Source organism: Trichomycterus rosablanca, chromosome 9 (assembly GCF_030014385.1).
Source record: "Trichomycterus rosablanca isolate fTriRos1 chromosome 9, fTriRos1.hap1, whole genome shotgun sequence".
NCBI lineage: Eukaryota > Metazoa > Chordata > Actinopteri > Siluriformes > Trichomycteridae > Trichomycterus > Trichomycterus rosablanca.
The window spans coordinates 11,123,664-11,140,842 of record NC_085996.1 but is presented as its reverse complement, the minus strand read 5'-3'; the positions used below and the strand labels follow the sequence as shown (position 1 = coordinate 11,140,842).

Below are 17,179 nucleotides of genomic sequence, written 5' to 3'. Positions count from 1 at the left end.
AGTTCTTATCTTAGTTGAGCTACGGATCTGGCTGGGCACTCGAAGGAGGGAGGTTGAATAGATTCCTCATTGCTTCTGCAAATGCAACCTCAGGTGGCTGATCAGGGTGGCTGTATGGGGGTGGGGAACTCATGGAGCAGTGTAGCGTGTCTCACCTCTGGCAGGTGAAAAGAAGCAGTCGCTACTGTATGTGTGTCTCCTTGGTTGTGGCAGGGTGGTGCAAGCAACTATTGGCCTTGGTACTCTTCTCGCAGGAATTTTAATCAGTTGAACCGGACATTTGGTTTTCCAGATTTTGGTTCCACTGTATATAACATATATAATACAAGACCAATAAAAATAGCATAAAACACAGATTCATGCCATGAATATAATGAATGTAAGAACATGACGTTATAAAACCAAACAAACAAACAAAGAATCTGGTCATTCCTAATTTCATCTCATGATTCACCCAGCACATTCACTATACACCATGGGTAATGCTAAACTGTGAGGGATCTCGGCGTAGGCTGAGCCCCAGAGGTGCAGTGTGCAGGCCCACCGGCATGTGGACACGCCCTGGCACTCACCGATCAGCCCCCTGCTGCCTTGTTGGGTAAGGCTAAAGGAGTAAACCCTGAAATTAAAATCTGGAGTGTGGGTCCCGTTAGGCAGTCATCATGTATACTATGTTGATGTCTGGCATCCCCTGCAGTCCTGTTGATCTTCCAAACGTATTGACCTTGTCCTTCCTTGGAAAGCTTCTACAGGACCAAGAGGGGGGAGGTGGAACTTGGGCACAACACTTCCTCCATATCTGACGCCCAGGCATAGCATAGCAGAAATATCTACACGTGAAGCCACACTCTCATCTTTTCACCAGCCAGTGACAAATTCCTGCCGAGAGCCGTGACACATAGGGAGGAACTTTCTGTACTCTTCAAACTTTAAAACCATAGCAGTAAATTATACCTGAGCTCCCCTGAGTTACCTGAGTTCTATTTTAATACGGAACTTAATGTGCAACGTTATACTTTATTATCTTTTAATATTATCTTACAATATCATTTAAATAGCCAAACAAATCAAGGTGTGTGTGTGTGTTTCTGTGTGTGTGTGTGTGTGTGTGTTTTAGGTGGCTGTGTGATTAAGAAGAATTCGAGTAAAGCTCTGGAGCACTGCGCTGAACTGCTGGGTTTGGGCGAAGACGATCTGCGAATCAGTCTCACCACCAGAGTGATGAACACATCAGCAGGAGGCGCTAAGGACTCAGTCATCAAGTGAGACTCGCTCCTACACACACACGCACTTACGCATGAGTGCATGCACAGATCATGTGCAAGGAAACTCTGTTCCTCATTCACAAGTATTAATGCTAATTGACTTGGTGCTTGTGTGTCAGCGTTCCACTCGTGAGGAGTATTCCTACTGAAGAGGTTTCACAGGTTTGCATTGTTGGACCCCTGAGTAAAGGCTCTTGCACGCATCTGCATGTTGGATTGCATAAGTTGTCTGCCAAAATGCATTACATGTAAATGTAAAACATATACGTCTGTCTGTTTTTTGTTTAGTGCAGTGGTAGTTTGTGGTAGCTCAGTGGTTAAGATACTGGATTAGTAATCAGAGGGTCACTGGTTCTAGTCCCACCACTGCTGAGTCACCACTGTTAGGCCCCTGAGCAAGGCCCTTAATCCTTAGTTGTTTAAATTGTACTCGGTCACAACTGTATGTATTTGTCTGCCTGCCTCTTGTGGTTAAGATACTGGATTAGTAATCAGAAGGTCACTGGTATAAGTCCCACCACCTGCTGAGTTGGACCTGTTAGACCCCTGAGTAAGGCCCTTTATCCCTAGTTAATTAAATTGTCTTCGGTCACAATTTGATCACAACTGTATGTATACAGTATGTCTGTCTATCTTTTGTTTAGTGCAGTGGTAGCTCTGTAGTTATGATACTGAATTTGTAATCAGAAGGTCACTGGTTCTAGTCCCACCACTGCTGAGTTGAACCTGTTAGGCCCCTGAGCAAGGCCCTTAATCTCTAGTGGTTCAAATTGTACCCTGTCACATCTCGGTCACAACTGTATGTATTTGTCTGTCTGTCTTTTGTGGTTAAGATACTGGATTAGTAATCAGAAGGTCGCTGGTTCTAGACCCACCACTGCTGAGTTGAACCTGTTAGGTCCCTGAGCAAGGTTCTTAATCCTTAGTTGTACTTGGTACCAACTGTAAGATGCTTTGGATAGAAAAGCGTCTGCTAGGTAGCGTGACATTTCAGTAGGTTGTTCACTGTGCATTCAGGAGGTTTTCAGTATGTTTTCAGTATGAGTTTAGTAGGTATTCAGTTGCTAGTTATTAGCTTTTCAGTCTGTGCTTTTTTAGGGTTTAACACTGGCTCAGTGTATGTTTAGTAGGAGTTTAATCAGCATGAAGTATGCTTTTAGTAGGTAGTCAGTAAGTGCAGTTTAAATTTGGGAGCTTTTAAATCGCCAAATATAACATATTACCAGCCAGTTTGACAACAGTCAGTCAACAGCTATGAACAACAGAGCTTTCAGTCTGTCTGATTTGCTTTAGAAAGCAGTACAGATACTTGATTGATAGAAGCTGGAGGCCAGTCGTTTTCTCTACAGAATGGCTGACAGATGAGTGACACGTGCAGTCTGGACCTAGAGGGTGAGGGTCTCTTTTGCAGAGGTTTTCTACTCCGGTTCATCTCCATTTCAGTCTTTAGTGAGTTCTACTATAGTTGTGAATAGTATGAGTTAATTACAGTATATGTTCAGTAGGGGTTTAGTACTAGTTCAGTCGTCTGTGTGTTAGACAGGAGTTCTTTAAACGTTCAGCAGGCATATAATAGAAGTCTGGTAAAAGTCCATAAAATATTAAAAATATGAGTTTAGCACATGTATTAGAGTCTATTAGTGAGTACTTAGTAGGTGTTTAATTCAGGTTTAGTCAGGGTAAAGTGTTTAAGTCTTGCCCTTGCTACCAGCCTGGCCAGCCATCCAACAGGCACAACTGGCTGTGTCTGCTGGAGGGCGGATTGGATTGGTTTCCCCTTAATGATGCTGCTGTCTGGTTGAGGCGCTGGCACGAGTAGTGGAGGAGCACATAGTAGAGGAGGCATAGCGTGACTCTCCATCCGCAGTAAGGTCTTCTGTAAGCATCCATGGCTCTTAGAAGGGACGGGTGCTAGTTTGCAGCTCTCCTCAGCCAGTGTGGGAGTGGTGAAGTAGATGTTTGTTTAGCGTTAGGTTTGATAGGCCTGTAGAAAACAAAAATGTTGTACAACCTCCGTACTTGAACCTTGTGTTCCACTGGGTCCATTTGGGATCGTTTTCTGCGTTTAAAGGCGCAGTGGGAAGCACTATTAACGTGTCTTGTTGTCTGAGAGTTCTAGCAGCTCCTCGTCTCCTGTCACCAAATCACTTCCCTGCCAATATCAGTCCTCCCACTCAGACCTCTGTTCCTCCTTCATTCCTTTTTTTCTGTTGTCAATCTTTTATTGACAACAGAGGAGCTTTAGCGTGTATATACGCGTGTACTGGTGGGTGACTGGGTGGTCGATCGGACCTCTGTTTTGTTGAAAGTTGGTGTGAGTCAGAAAGATAAATGAAGGCTTGAAGAAAAAGATTCTGTTCATTCGTCATGCCGGCAGCCACTCAGTCACCGGTGAGCTTTTTTTTTTTGCAGTGCAGTCTTTATCACCTGAGTGTGTATTAATGCCACAAAAGCAGAGAAGCTCACTGAAGATTTGGTCTGTCCCTGCTTTTCTCAGCGTCAGAGATGAGGAAAGCCCAAACTGAATCACAGCAGAGGGTGATGAGCAGATTGCAGAAAGTAAATGCGAGCACATGCCATTCCGGGAGCTTTACACTTCAGGCTTAACAGTTTAGTATTTAAATTCTGTCTTTGACACTCAGTATTCTCGTCCCTCCTGTCCATTTCTTTGCCTTGTTATCTGCTTTCCGGCTCTCTTCTCTCACCCTTTTGCCCTGTGACTCTAAGGATGACTTTTAGAAATGCCTATTAGCTACTTCATGATCACAGAGTGTACCCACAATGCATTCATAACAGGCTTTCGATTTTTGCTGGGGGGTCTTGAACTAAGCATATTTTCATACAAGAAAAAGTACAAAACTGTCCAGCCAAAACATTAGGACCACCCCCCAAAATATTCATGTATTTGCATTTGCGGCATTTCTACTTTTCTGGCTGAGGAGAGCTGCAAACTAGCATTTAGCAGATGCTGCAAACTAGCATTTAGCAGATGCCTTTATCCAAAGCGACTTACAGTACTGTGACAGTATACAATCTAAGCAATTGAGGGTTAAGGGCCTTGCTCAAGGGCCCAACAGTTGCATCCTAGCAGAGGGTTGAACCGACAACCTTATACAACCTTGCCTGGGGCTTGAACCGGCAACCTTCTGATTACTAGTCCAGTACCTTAACCACTAGGCTACAGCTGCCTACATATTTACGTTTGCATATCATCAGCATTTAGCAGATGCATTTATTCAAAGTGACTTACAGCTCTGTGGCAGTATACAGTCTAAGCAATTGAGGGTTAAGGGCCCAACAGCAGCAACCTGGCAGTGGTGGGGCTTGAACCAGCGACCTTCTGATTACTAGTCCAGTACCTTACCCACTAGTCAATGTCTCTGATATTCTAGAACGTGTGAATGTCATGGCTGATAGTAATATAGTAATTACCATAGATAGTAATTACATTATATGCTAAAAGTATTGGGACACCCCTTCTAATATTTTAATTAAAATGTTTCAGCCACGAAAAATTGCTAACAGGTGTAATTAATCAGTTAAATAATATAAATTATATGCTTCCAACTTTGCTGCAGCAGTTTAGGGAAGGCCTTTTCCTGTACCCCTGTGTACCAAGTAAGGTTTATAAAGCCGAAAAAAAGAAACTTCAGTGGTCTGCACAAAGCCCTGACCTCAGCCTCACTGAACAGCTTTGGAATGAACTGGAACATCAATTGAGGCTTTATTGACCAACCTCAGTGCCCAGCTACACAAATATTCTTTTGACTGAATGGGCCCAAATTCCCATAGACATACTTGTGAGAAGTCTTCTCAGAAGAGTGGCTGCTGTTATAAAGATGTGAAAAGATCACATAGAGATCACTATTTGGTATTTTAATACCATTTGTTTTTGAAATGGGATGTCCAAGCTCATGGTCAGGTGTCCACATACTTTTGGCTGCCATGTAGTGTATGTTTATTGTTGGCTTTTGTCATAAAACCTGGTTCCAGTAGCATTTTTAGCTTAGTTAAAAGTGAAGGAGGTGGCACGGTGGCTCAGTGGGTAGCACTGTCGCCTCACAGCAAGAAGGTCCTGGGTTCGATCCCCAGGTGGGGCGGTCCAGGTCCTTTCTGTGTGGAGTTTGCATCTTCTCCCTACCTCTGGGAGCTCCGGTTTCCTCCCACAGTCCAAAGACATGCAAGTGAGGTGAATTGGAGATACAAGAATTGCCCATTACTGTGTTTGATATAATCTTGTGAACTGATGAATCTTGTGTAATAAGTAACTACATTAGTTACTAAAATAAAACAAGTAAAATCCAGTCCATTCTAGTCCAGTGGAGTCTAGTGATTATTAACACTTGGTTATTTATCTTTTCTTTGTCATGACCAGGGTTCCTCTGAAGGTGGAGCAGGCCAGTAATGCTCGTGATGCCCTGGCGAAAGCTGTTTACAGTCGACTCTTCGATCATGTGGTCACCAGAGTTAATCAGTGCTTCCCCTTCGACTCCTCGGCTAATTTTATTGGCGTGCTGGACATCGCCGGCTTCGGTAAGCTTTTTCTTGAGTGGGTGTGTGTGTGTTTGTGTGTGTTTGTGTGTGTTTGTGTGTGTTTGTGTGTGTTTGTGTGTGTGTACGTTTGCTTTATTACTTCGTTTTTACTATTTTCTTATTATTTTAATTTACTTTTCTTTATTTCATTATTTCTCTTTCCTGCTTTTCATTCCCTTGTGCTTTTTATTTTTAGCTCATATATATTTCATCTTTGTTTTTTTTTTATGTTAGCTTTTCTTTTCTTACCTTTCCTTCTGGGATTTACCTTTAGTTCCTTTTTACTTAATGTTTTCTCTGCTTTTCAATCTTTTTGCCGTTTGTTTTTTTAAATTTCTTTAATTTTCTTCTCTTCCCTTTTTTCATACTTTTTCTTTGTTTACTTCATTATTCATTTCATTTTCTTTTCTTATTTTTACTTTTTTTTATTCTTTTTTTGACTTTTTTTTCTTTTCACTTAATGTTTTGTTCTGTCTTTTTGCTTTTTGTATCTTTGATTTCTTTATTTTTTTCACTTCAATTTTTTCTTTGTTTACTTAATTTTTTCTTTTTTTCTATTCCTTTTTTGTCTCCTTTCTTTTTTCTCTTCTTTTAAATTTTTTTGCTTTCTTTCTTTTTGTTTTCTCTTTTCATTTTGTTTTGCATTCTTTACCTCTAATTTTACTAACGCTTTTTTCCTCTCTTTTTGCCTTTTGCACCTTTCCTTTCATTTACTTCCTTTTTCACATTTTTCTTTGTTCACTTACTTTTTTATTTTTTTTTTACCTGTTTTTTCCTATTTTTATTTCTTTTTTTGTCTCATTTTTTTTATTTTCATTCCCTTCTGCCCCTTTTTCTTTTTAAATTTCTCTTTTGGTTTTTGTTTTTTCTTTTCATTTTTTTTGCATTCTCTACCTTAATTTCTTTTTTACTTAGTGTTTTTCTCCCTCTTTTTCTGTCTTTTTGCCTTTTGTACCTTTAATTTATAAAATTTTCTGCAATTACATCTTTTTTTATATTTTATCCTTGTTTACTTACATCATTATTGCTTTTCTTTTCCTATTTCTTTTTTTTATTTCTTTTTCTTTTTCTTTTTCTTTTTTTTTATTTTTTTTTATTTCTTTTTGAATTTATTCATTTATTACTTGCTCTGTTATTTTTGACGTAGATTTTTTTTGGTGAATGGTAGAATTCATGTTGCTGGAATTTAAGTCACATTTTGTTTATAGAAATATCTTGGGATTAGGATTGATCTTATTACCACCAGTATGAAGGGTCCAAACCAAGCTTCCTGAATGTTTTTTTTTACTAGCTCTTTTCTTACCTTTTCATTCCTTGTTTCCCCTCTTTGCTCTTTGTTGCTTCACTAAGTTATGTACAGTACATAAACATGTAGCGTAAGAATGCTTGGTGTAACAGCAGGTGTAAATGGGGGAGTTGGGGGGGGGGGGGGGCATACATTTTTTTGAAATTGTGTTCCGTATGGTGTTTGTGTGCGTATGTGTAATAAGATCATTTATCATGAAAAGCAGTGAAGTGTGCGAGCGCAGTGTGTTTGTGTGTGTTTAAGTGGACCTGTTTGGTAATTTTCTCAGTGGGACTCTGAGAAAACTGAAGCAGTGAAATAGGCTTGCAGTGAGACACACTTAGCATTCATGAGACTCGCACCGGCCTCAAACACTTGGTTCCTCTCATTCATTCATTGGATATATCTTATCGTCCTTTCATCTTTCTTTCATCTCCCCTCTATTCACCCTGTCCCATCTTTCTTCTGCTTTATTCCCCCCTCAAATCTTTGTGCTTTCTCCTCTCTCCTCTCTTTGTGCTTTCTCCTCTCACCTCTAACGCTCTCATTTCTTTTTCTCAGAGTATTTCGAGCACAACAGTTTCGAGCAGTTCTGCATCAACTACTGTAATGAGAAGCTGCAGCAGTTCTTCAATGAGCGCATTCTCAAAGAGGTGAGTGCACACTTAACTTCCTGCCTCGCTCTTTTCCCAAGGGTCATTCAGATTTGACAATAAGTTCTGGCACCTGGGACCTGACTGCAAACCCCTTGAGTGCTGGACCAAACTTTACTGACACAAAGTCACGACCTTTGATTTGTTCTTAGACTTTATAATCAGGTGAATATTAGCTGTTTGCAGTAACTGTACAGGGCGGCACGGTGGCACAAGAAGGGCTTGGGTTTGATTCTCCAGCGGGTGACCAGAGTCCTTTATGTGTGGGGTTCTGCATAGGTTTGGAGCTACTAAAATTGCCCTAAGTGTGTGTGTGTGTGTGTGTGTGTGTGTGTGTGTGTGTGTGTGTGTGTGTGTGTGTGTGTGTGTGTGTGTGTGAGTGTGTAAATGTGTGTGTAAATGTGTGTGTGTCTTGTGATGGACTGGCGACCGATTCAAAGAATTTCCCACCTTTCACCCAACGAATCAGACCCACCTTGACCAGGACAAAGCAGTAGTAAAACATGAATGAAGAAAATACTCTCCATGGATATATAGCTCATCTCTTAGTGAGGTCTGTTAGTATGGTACAGACTGTCCACTGAATGAATCAATAGTCAAAGCGCATTCAAAACAAAGCATTTATTGGAGAATCACCCTTTATAGACTCTAAACATAGTTTGGGTACATCATAAAGAACATATGAAACTACAGCCATAGTACAGCCCAGACCTAGGTCAGGGTTTTTCAAACCCTGGGTCTAAGGGTCTCAAGCCGTAAAAACGCTCCATTAAAAAGGTTTTATGTTACATCTTGTAAACCACAGTGGGACCAGATTGTACAAAGCGTAGGTCTTTCACAAGTGACATATAACCGAAGTGGATTGTGGGTTAACCGCCATTTTGGAGGTATTTAGCGGTCGAGTCTGCTCTGTAGTGATTTTCTTTGTAGGACATAATTGATCTGAGGACAGATAGGTTGGATGGGGTTTCTCCTTTTTGCCACTACAATATATGATCCCCAAGACATGAGTGGTGGATGGATTCACATGGAGCATAGCATGTTTCGTTTAATGACCTGAAATAATTGTGATACAAATATGCAGTTCACGACACTGTGATGACGTTTCTGTCTGAATTGTGTTTGGCTTACAGGAGCAGGAGCTGTACCAGAAAGAAGGTTTGGGAGTGAACGAGGTGAAATACGTCGACAATCAGGACTGCATAGGTCTGTATATCAGTCTCCTTCACACGCAGTATTTGTAATGAAATTTGCTCCGGGTGTATAAATTGCAGTAGTAGATTGGGTGTGAGCTTTTTGACATTAAACCTTATTTTCTGCTCACCATGGAGGAATAAGAACAGCAGAACTTTTCATTCATGCAGAGAGCAGGACTTTTTCCAGCCGGAGTCATTTTTCGCCTGAGAGTCATTTAAATAATTTTGCACTTGAAAAGACTGATTCGTTACAGACAAGGTGTCTGTGATTGTGAGGTATACAGACTGACTAAAGCTTTGTTTGTATGTCTGTAGTTGTTTTCCCTGGCTAAAGTAAGGTGGTCATTTTTGTGTTCAATGCCATGTCATTCTTATTCTTTTCCTCGACCTTTGACCGTACAGCTGCAATAAAGATATTTTACCCAGAGGCTATGTGGATTGCAGATAACCAAACAACTAAAGCACACCAAAACCCACTCAGGAATTCACACCCGATCTGCAGAAAATAACACTGTGGCTTTATAATTGAAGGAAAAGGTTGAGGGAGAGAAAGTGATGTGAAAAGTTGTAAAGAGAGGCTATGTGGGACAGACATAATTCATCCATCCATCCAGCCATTCATTCTTTACAAACTCCATCCATCCATCCATCCATCCATCACTGCATCATTCTATTTAATTCAAGCCTCATTCCACTCATCCATTAATCCATCCAATCGTGTATACATTCATATATCGATTCATCCATCCATCTATCCAATCAATCATGTATACAATCATATATCCATCCATCCATCCATCCACCCATGTATCCATCTATCCATCCATCAATCCATCCATCCATCCATCCAACCATGTATCCATCCATCCAATCATGTATACAATCATATATCAATCCATCCATCAATCCATCCATCCATCCATTAATCCATCAATCCATCCATCCATCCATCCAACCATTCATCCATCCATCCAACCATGTATCTATCCATCCATCCATCCATCCATCCATCCAACCATGTATCCATTCATCCATCCAACCATATATCTATCCATCCATCCATTCAGCCATCCAACCGTGTATCTATCTATCCATCCATCCATCCATCCATCCAACCATGTATCCATCCATCCAATCAATCATGTATACAATCATATATCCATCCAACCATCCATCCAACCATCCATCCATTAATCTATCAATCCATCCATCCAACCATTCATCCATCCATCCACCCATGTATCCATCCATCTATCCAACCATGTATCCATCCATCCAACCATATATCTATCCATCCATCCATTCAGCCATCCAACCATGTATACAATCATATATCTATCCAACCATCCATCCAACCATCCATCCATCCATTAATCTATCAATCCATCCATCCATCCATCCAACCATTTATCCATCCATCCACCCATGTATTCATCCATCTATCCAACCATGTATCTATCCATCAATCCATCCATCCATCCATCCAACCATGTATCCATCCATCCAATCAATCATGTATACAATCATATATCTATCCAACCATCCATCCAACCATCCATCCATCCATTAATCTATCAATCCATCCATCCATCCAACCATTCATCCATCCATCCACCCATGTATCCATCCATCTATCCAGCCATGTATCCATTCATCCATCCAACCATGTATCCATCCATCCATCCAACCATATATCTATCCATCCATCCATTCAGCCATCCAACCATGTATCCATCCATCAATCCATCCATCCAACCATGTATCCATCCATCCAATCAATCATGTATACAATCATATATCTATCCAACCATCCATCCAACCATCCATCCATCCATTAATCTATCAATCCATCCATCCATCCAACCATTCATCCATCCATCCACCCATGTATCCATCCATCTATCCAGCCATGTATCCATTCATCCATCCAACCATGTATCCATCCATCCATCCAACCATATATCTATCTATCCATCCATTCAGCCATCCAACCATGTATCTATCCACCCATCCATCCATCTATTTATTACACTGTTCAATTTAAACATCACTTTATCCATCCACCTAGAGAGAAAGAGAGAGAAGAGAGGCTATGTGGGACACTCATCAAAATTGACAGACATAAAATAATTCATCCAACCATCCATTCAATACAAACTCCATCCATCAATACATCCATCCATCCATCCATCCAATCATGTATACACTCATGTATCCATCCATCCAATCATTATTATGTTCAATTCATCGGTCCTTCCATCCATCCATTCATTACTCTATTCAGTTCATCCATCCATCCATCCATTCATCCATCCATCCATTTATACATGTATCCATCTATCTATTTATTACTCTGTTCAATTCAAGCATCCATTTATCCACCCATCCACCCAGGCTTTATTACTTAAAATTCAAGCATCATTACACACCTGTCTAGAACAAGCTTCTTTATTCTGAAATGCTTCCTAATTGATTTGTAAATATGAGTGTTTACGTAAACTTAAAGTACCTTCTGTTTGCAGTAAACAGTGAAGGACCTTCCCCAAACAGTTGACACAAAGTTGAAAGCATATAATTTTTTTTATAAATGATTTAATACACCTGTTACCTCAGAGATGTCCACATAATTTTGGTCAGACGGTGTAGCTGCTACATGTGATCATGGTCGGTCTGTTTTGTTTGTGCGCTATGCTTTTGCTTTTTCATTCGAGTGTGGTGTGTGTTCAGTTGTGTGTTTGTGTGTCACATGTGTTTTCTGTTTCCTCACACTGAGGAGCGAATGAGCAGCTGCTCCCCTCCAGCCCTCTTTTGTAAGAGCGTCAGTGTCTGAAGCAACACACTCCATCAGTGCCTTTATCTTCCTGTCTTTTAGATCCTCTCCTCCATTCATCTCACTGTATTGTCCAGTCTGAAGTGCACCCCTAATGAACCCTCGCTAATGATCCCTTACTGCTTTTTTGGTTGTTGTTTTTTATTCCTGTCTTTGCTGGAATAAGTTTTTGCAGTTTAATAGACATTAGGGATTCGATTTGCCTGTTTTGCCACGTTTTTGGCATAGAACTGTAATTAACACACGCTCCCTCTGACACGTGTGCCATAGCCGACTGCTTCTTTTCACCTCTATGAGGCGGATTTATATAGCGATCCGTATCTCACAAGGAGAGTCGAGCACCAATCTGTTTTATAACCCGTCTTTGTACAGGCGCCATCGATTAGCCGGCAGAGGCTGCAATTGCAGCAGTCATGAAAAATCCCTTCGACATTCCCACCCTCAGACGAGTGGGTGCAAGTACTGCAAATTGTCTTTCTTTTAGCTGTCTAACTCAATTCTGTGGCTTTTGGTGCAATATGGTGATCCGCAAGGCTCTGAACTAGGCCCCTTTTCATTTACACATGACATATTTGGGCAGTAGCGCTGACCTTGGTCCTGAAGTTAGTTTACTCTGCATATTAACAGGCCATGCTTAAGCAAACTGGAAGTTTGTGGAGAAGGAAAACCACTAGGGTCTACTCCAGGACCAGGGTCAATAACCAGTGCAGACACATTATCCTGTCATATGCTATATGTGTGTGTGTTTCTAGACCTAGTGGAGGCAAAGCTAGTGGGTACTCACCTCTGTGGCTTTGCTTCCATTTTTTACATGCTGTAAGTGCAATATGATGTTCCACAAGGCTCTGAACTAGGCCCCTTTTTGTTTACATATGATGTATTTGGGCAGTAGCGCTGACCTTGGTCCTGAAGTAAGTTTGCCCTGCATATTACCAGGCTATGCTTAAACAAACTGGGGGTTTGTGGAAAGGCAAAACCACTACGGTCTACTCCAGGACCAGGGTCAATAACCAGTGCAGACACATTATCCTGTCAAATGATGTGTGTGTGTGTTTGTTTTCAGACCTAGTGGAGGCAAAGCTAGTGGGTATCCTGGACATTCTGGATGAAGAGAACCGTCTACCTCAGCCAAGCGACCAGCACTTTACCGACACTGTCCATAGCAAGCACAAAAATCACTTTCGTCTGAGTGTAAGCTCACATTTTGATTTCTACACAATTTGAAGGGAGATTTATGCTAATTATAAATTATTACTATATTTACACTAAAAAGGGAACTTTAAAAATTTATCTTTTGGGTTTTACTTGACAGACTCATCAATTCCACTGCTATAGGTGTACAACAAGGCTCTGTTCTGGGCCCCTTTTTGTTTGAATAGGATCTGTTAAGTCCTAGTTCAGTAGTAATGGTCTTACTGAATGGACACACTCCACAGACTTCAAGGAAGAGTGGATGCTGCTATGGCCACAAATGGACTTTATGTCAGTGCCCATAGTTTTGGGATGTAATGTTCAACAAGCTTGTGACCAGATGTCCACATTGTTTTTCAAACAGTGTAATTAAAGTGGATATGATTCTGAGTATACCTGATATCTAATACACTTGATAACCAAAAATCTCAATGATGCACCTTATTACACCCCTAGAAAATCCTCCATTTGATATCTGCCAAGGTTCCTTGCGTCCAATATGCATATAACGACATGTAGTGTTTTCCTATACGACACCAAGACAATATCCTAAAGCCAGGATTAAGAAGCAGGCACTCGTTCATGATTTAATTTTCTTTCTGTGCCCTCAGGTTCCCAGAAAGTCAAAGCTGACGGTGCACAGGAACGTGAGGGATGATGAAGGATTTATCATTAGACATTTCGCCGGCGCAGTGTGTTACGAGACGGTATTTACTCACGCGCAGTACAATTAAACATCAGGGGTGACAAATGTACAATCCAATATTATGGGTTTGGGGTTTATCACACTTTGCACCAGTATGCTTTATTCCACTAGGTGTTGGAAATAAAGAGTGCAATATAAAAGAGTGCGATATGATATCCAACAAGGCTGTGTTCTATGCCCCTTAGAGTTGTTCAGGCTTTTTATTATTTCCCTGGGATGAGCAGGGACTGAACCCAGCTTACAAGCTGCACCATGCTTGTTTTTCCTTAACAACATTGGTATGATTCGGCCATTGAAATCTGTCAGAAGAAGACACATATTCTTGTAAGGTCTAGATCATTTTAGAGCTGGATTACTTCTGCTACCGGTTCAGAATGCAGCCACACTGCTGGTTTTTAATCACATCAAACAACTGGCTGCCTGTAGCTGCCCGTGCTTGCCTACAAAGCCAAAAATGGAGTAACCTCACCTATCTTAAAGCAAGTATCAAACCCTGCAGGTCTGGCTTGTGTTGATGTGCCTCTCAGAACTCAAGGAAAACAAGCATCAGGGCTTTTTTCTGTACAAGCCCTCAAGTGGTGGAATAAACCTCCATTGATTAAAGGGGCGCCCAGGTGGCGCAGCGGGATATTCCGGGTTCGAATCTTGGCTATGCTACAGGGCAGCTGGGCACCCCGTAGAAGGCACAATTGGCTAATACTTGATGCAGACAAATTGGCCTCCTGTCTGCTGGGTGGGAAAGACTGGACTAAGGGGTGGGTTTATCAATGCTGTGTAAGGACCTTGGTTGCTGTACAGAAAGTGGAGGAGCGCAGAAATCGGGGTGTGGCTCTCCGTACGCAAAGCTGATCTCACACTCAAATCCACCGAAGTATGGGTGAATAAAAAGGGATTGGTGGTGTTTTAGGTGAATATACACCCTCCTTGGATGCTGTCGGGGCCCCCAGCAGTGGATTGGCTATGCTAAATTGGGAGAAAAAGTGGGAGAAAAACAGCTGACTAAAGACTCACCTCTTTAGTAATTAAGTAAATGGAATCTGTTCTTTTACCAGTATTTTCTTCTTAAAGGGGTTCGGCAAACACTTATAGACTTGTTTTTGTTCTGGATAATTGCATATTTTAAATGCTGTAAATGTAAATGTTAACCATCAACATACAGTATCTGTACACCTCTTAGTCAAATGCTCTTGCAGTTCACTTTCCTGTAGCCGTTCGATCATTTTCTGCGATGCGTCATCTTCCCTCACTGTTTCTTCCTGAGCTTTCTAACACGACTCACTATGAAAGTAATAAGGTCAAAATCCTGAATGTGATTATTCTTTGAAATATAAGAAAACGTTACGTTGCGCTTTCCAGTGACTGTTTTGTGTTTTCCCAGAACCGCTTCACGGAGAAGAACAACGACGCTCTGCACTTGTCCCTAGGGTGTCTCATTAGTGAATCAAAGGATCAGTTTATACGAGAGCTCTTCGAGAACTCCAACAACTCCAAAGATGTTAAGCAGAAGACGGGCAAGCTCAGCTTCATCAGCGTGGGCAACAAATTCAAGGTTAGTTTAGATCAGGGGTGCACAGCTTCTTTTTACCAAGGGCCGATTTCACATAAACACCTAAACCAGAGGGCCACAAATTTCATTTTTACAGACCTGTCCACATGAATTTGTAATACAGTTAGGGCTGGGTGATATTGCAGAAAACAAAAAAATCTCGATTGTTTTCAAATGTATTATCGGTTCTCGATTGCGATTTTTTTTGTTTTTGTGTAATGCAATTGAAATTTTTTTATTTAAAAGACTGCAGAAGTGCAAAAATAGTAACATCACCTATAATTATCCTTTCAAGGAACTCAAACTTTATAACAATAACAATATAATAATAATTAGTTCCATGCGCATCTTATTTAAACTCTTCTGTTTGTGTGTCTCGTTGTGAAGTTTTGCCGATCGTGTTTGCGCTCCTTATTTCTGAATCTAACCATTACTGTGTATGACCCTTGTTGTCTTCCGTTTACTGTTTTTGCCCTTTTAATATTAAGCTTTCCTTGATTTATATTCCGCGAGCGTCTGGTCAGTTTCTGCCTCGTGACATGTTGGTATTTTAATTAAAAAAAAATCGCGATTGTCACATTTCTAACCGGGTGAAAACGTTCATGCGAATTAACCGAATTAATCGTGAAAATCGCCCAGCCCTAAATACAGATACATAAAATCAGGTAGTTACAAAAAATGTCTTGGTCAGTGGAAGATATTGCAGCGTCTTTCTGACACCAACTGATTAATGTGGTCGCAAGCACACCAGACATGAGAACACCATGGCCCGTTTAATAAAAAAAATACTTGTATGTCCATTCAGGGTTAAATTTCATATGCTCGAGATCCTATTTTCTTTTTTTACTCGTACTTGGTTTGGACAAACACATGGTACCGCTGAAGTAACTTGTATTTACATAATTTACTTTTCATTCACAAGTTCATGGAATTACCCGGTGAATTTAAAGTGACAGCATTTAAAAAAGCATCAGCACTTCTGGCCCGCGGGCCGTATGTTGTGCACCCCTGGTTTAGACTTTTTCTATGAAACGTGAAGAAATGTTTGCAGTGACATTTTACTTTTCTGTGCCAGTATTAATAGGGCTAGTTTGACTCCACTAATGCAGACTGACTGAACCTCAAACATTACAGTGGAACAGTCTGTACATATCTCAGAACTTCTTTGTTGTCATATACTGTACACTGTATACCTATTCAGCATAGATCCACTATGTGGCATTCTTAGAGCCTGTAGGTGTAAGGGCCTTGATCAAGGGCCCAACAAGGGCTGCTTGAAGGGACCTGGATTCAAACCTTCAGGCTTCTGATTGTTAACCTAGATAGATAGATAGATAGATAGACAGATAGACAGACAGACAGACAGACAGACAGACAGACAGACAGACAGACAGATGATAGATAGATAGATAGATAGATAGATAGATAGATAGATAGATAGATGGATAGATGATAGATACATAGACAGATAGATAGATACAGTGTATCACAAAAGTGAGTACACCCCTCACATTTCTGCAAATATTTCATTATATCTTTTCATGGGACAACACTATAGACATGAAACTTGGATATAACTTAGAGTAGTCAGTGTACAACTTGTGTAGCAGTGTAGATTTACTGTCTTCTGAAAATAACTCAACACACAGCCATTAATGTCTAAATAGCTGGCAACATAAGTGAGTACACCCCACAGTGAACATGTCCAAATTGTGCCCAAATGTGTCGTTGTCCCTCCCTGGTGTCATGTGTCAAGGTCCCAGGTGTAAATGGGGAGCAGGGCTGTTAAATTTGGTGTTTTGGGTACAATTCTCTCATACTGGCCACTGGATATTCAACATGGCACCTCATGGCAAAGAACTCTCTGAGGATGTGAGAAATAGAATTGTTGCTCTCCACAAAGATGGCCTGGGCTATAAGAAGATTGCTAACACCCTGAAACTGAGCTACAGCATGGTGGCCAAGGTCATACAG

The 17,179-nt window shown here is 40.9% G+C and overlaps 1 protein-coding gene across 5 annotated transcripts in view; it reads left to right on the top strand.

Moving 5' to 3' along the window:
- Positions 1 to 17,179, top strand: part of myo6a (myosin VIa) — a 128,464-nt gene that overhangs the window by 55,966 nt on the left and 55,319 nt on the right. For all 5 annotated transcript variants that reach the window (XM_063001872.1, XM_063001871.1, XM_063001870.1 and 2 more), the window contains exons 12-18: positions 1,118 to 1,262; positions 5,641 to 5,798; positions 7,645 to 7,736; positions 8,870 to 8,942; positions 12,826 to 12,953; positions 13,565 to 13,660; positions 15,038 to 15,208. In XM_063001872.1, coding sequence (XP_062857942.1) covers positions 1,118 to 1,262; positions 5,641 to 5,798; positions 7,645 to 7,736; positions 8,870 to 8,942; positions 12,826 to 12,953; positions 13,565 to 13,660; positions 15,038 to 15,208 — 863 coding nt within the window. The remainder of the gene's footprint in view (positions 1 to 1,117; positions 1,263 to 5,640; positions 5,799 to 7,644; positions 7,737 to 8,869; positions 8,943 to 12,825; positions 12,954 to 13,564; positions 13,661 to 15,037; positions 15,209 to 17,179) is intronic.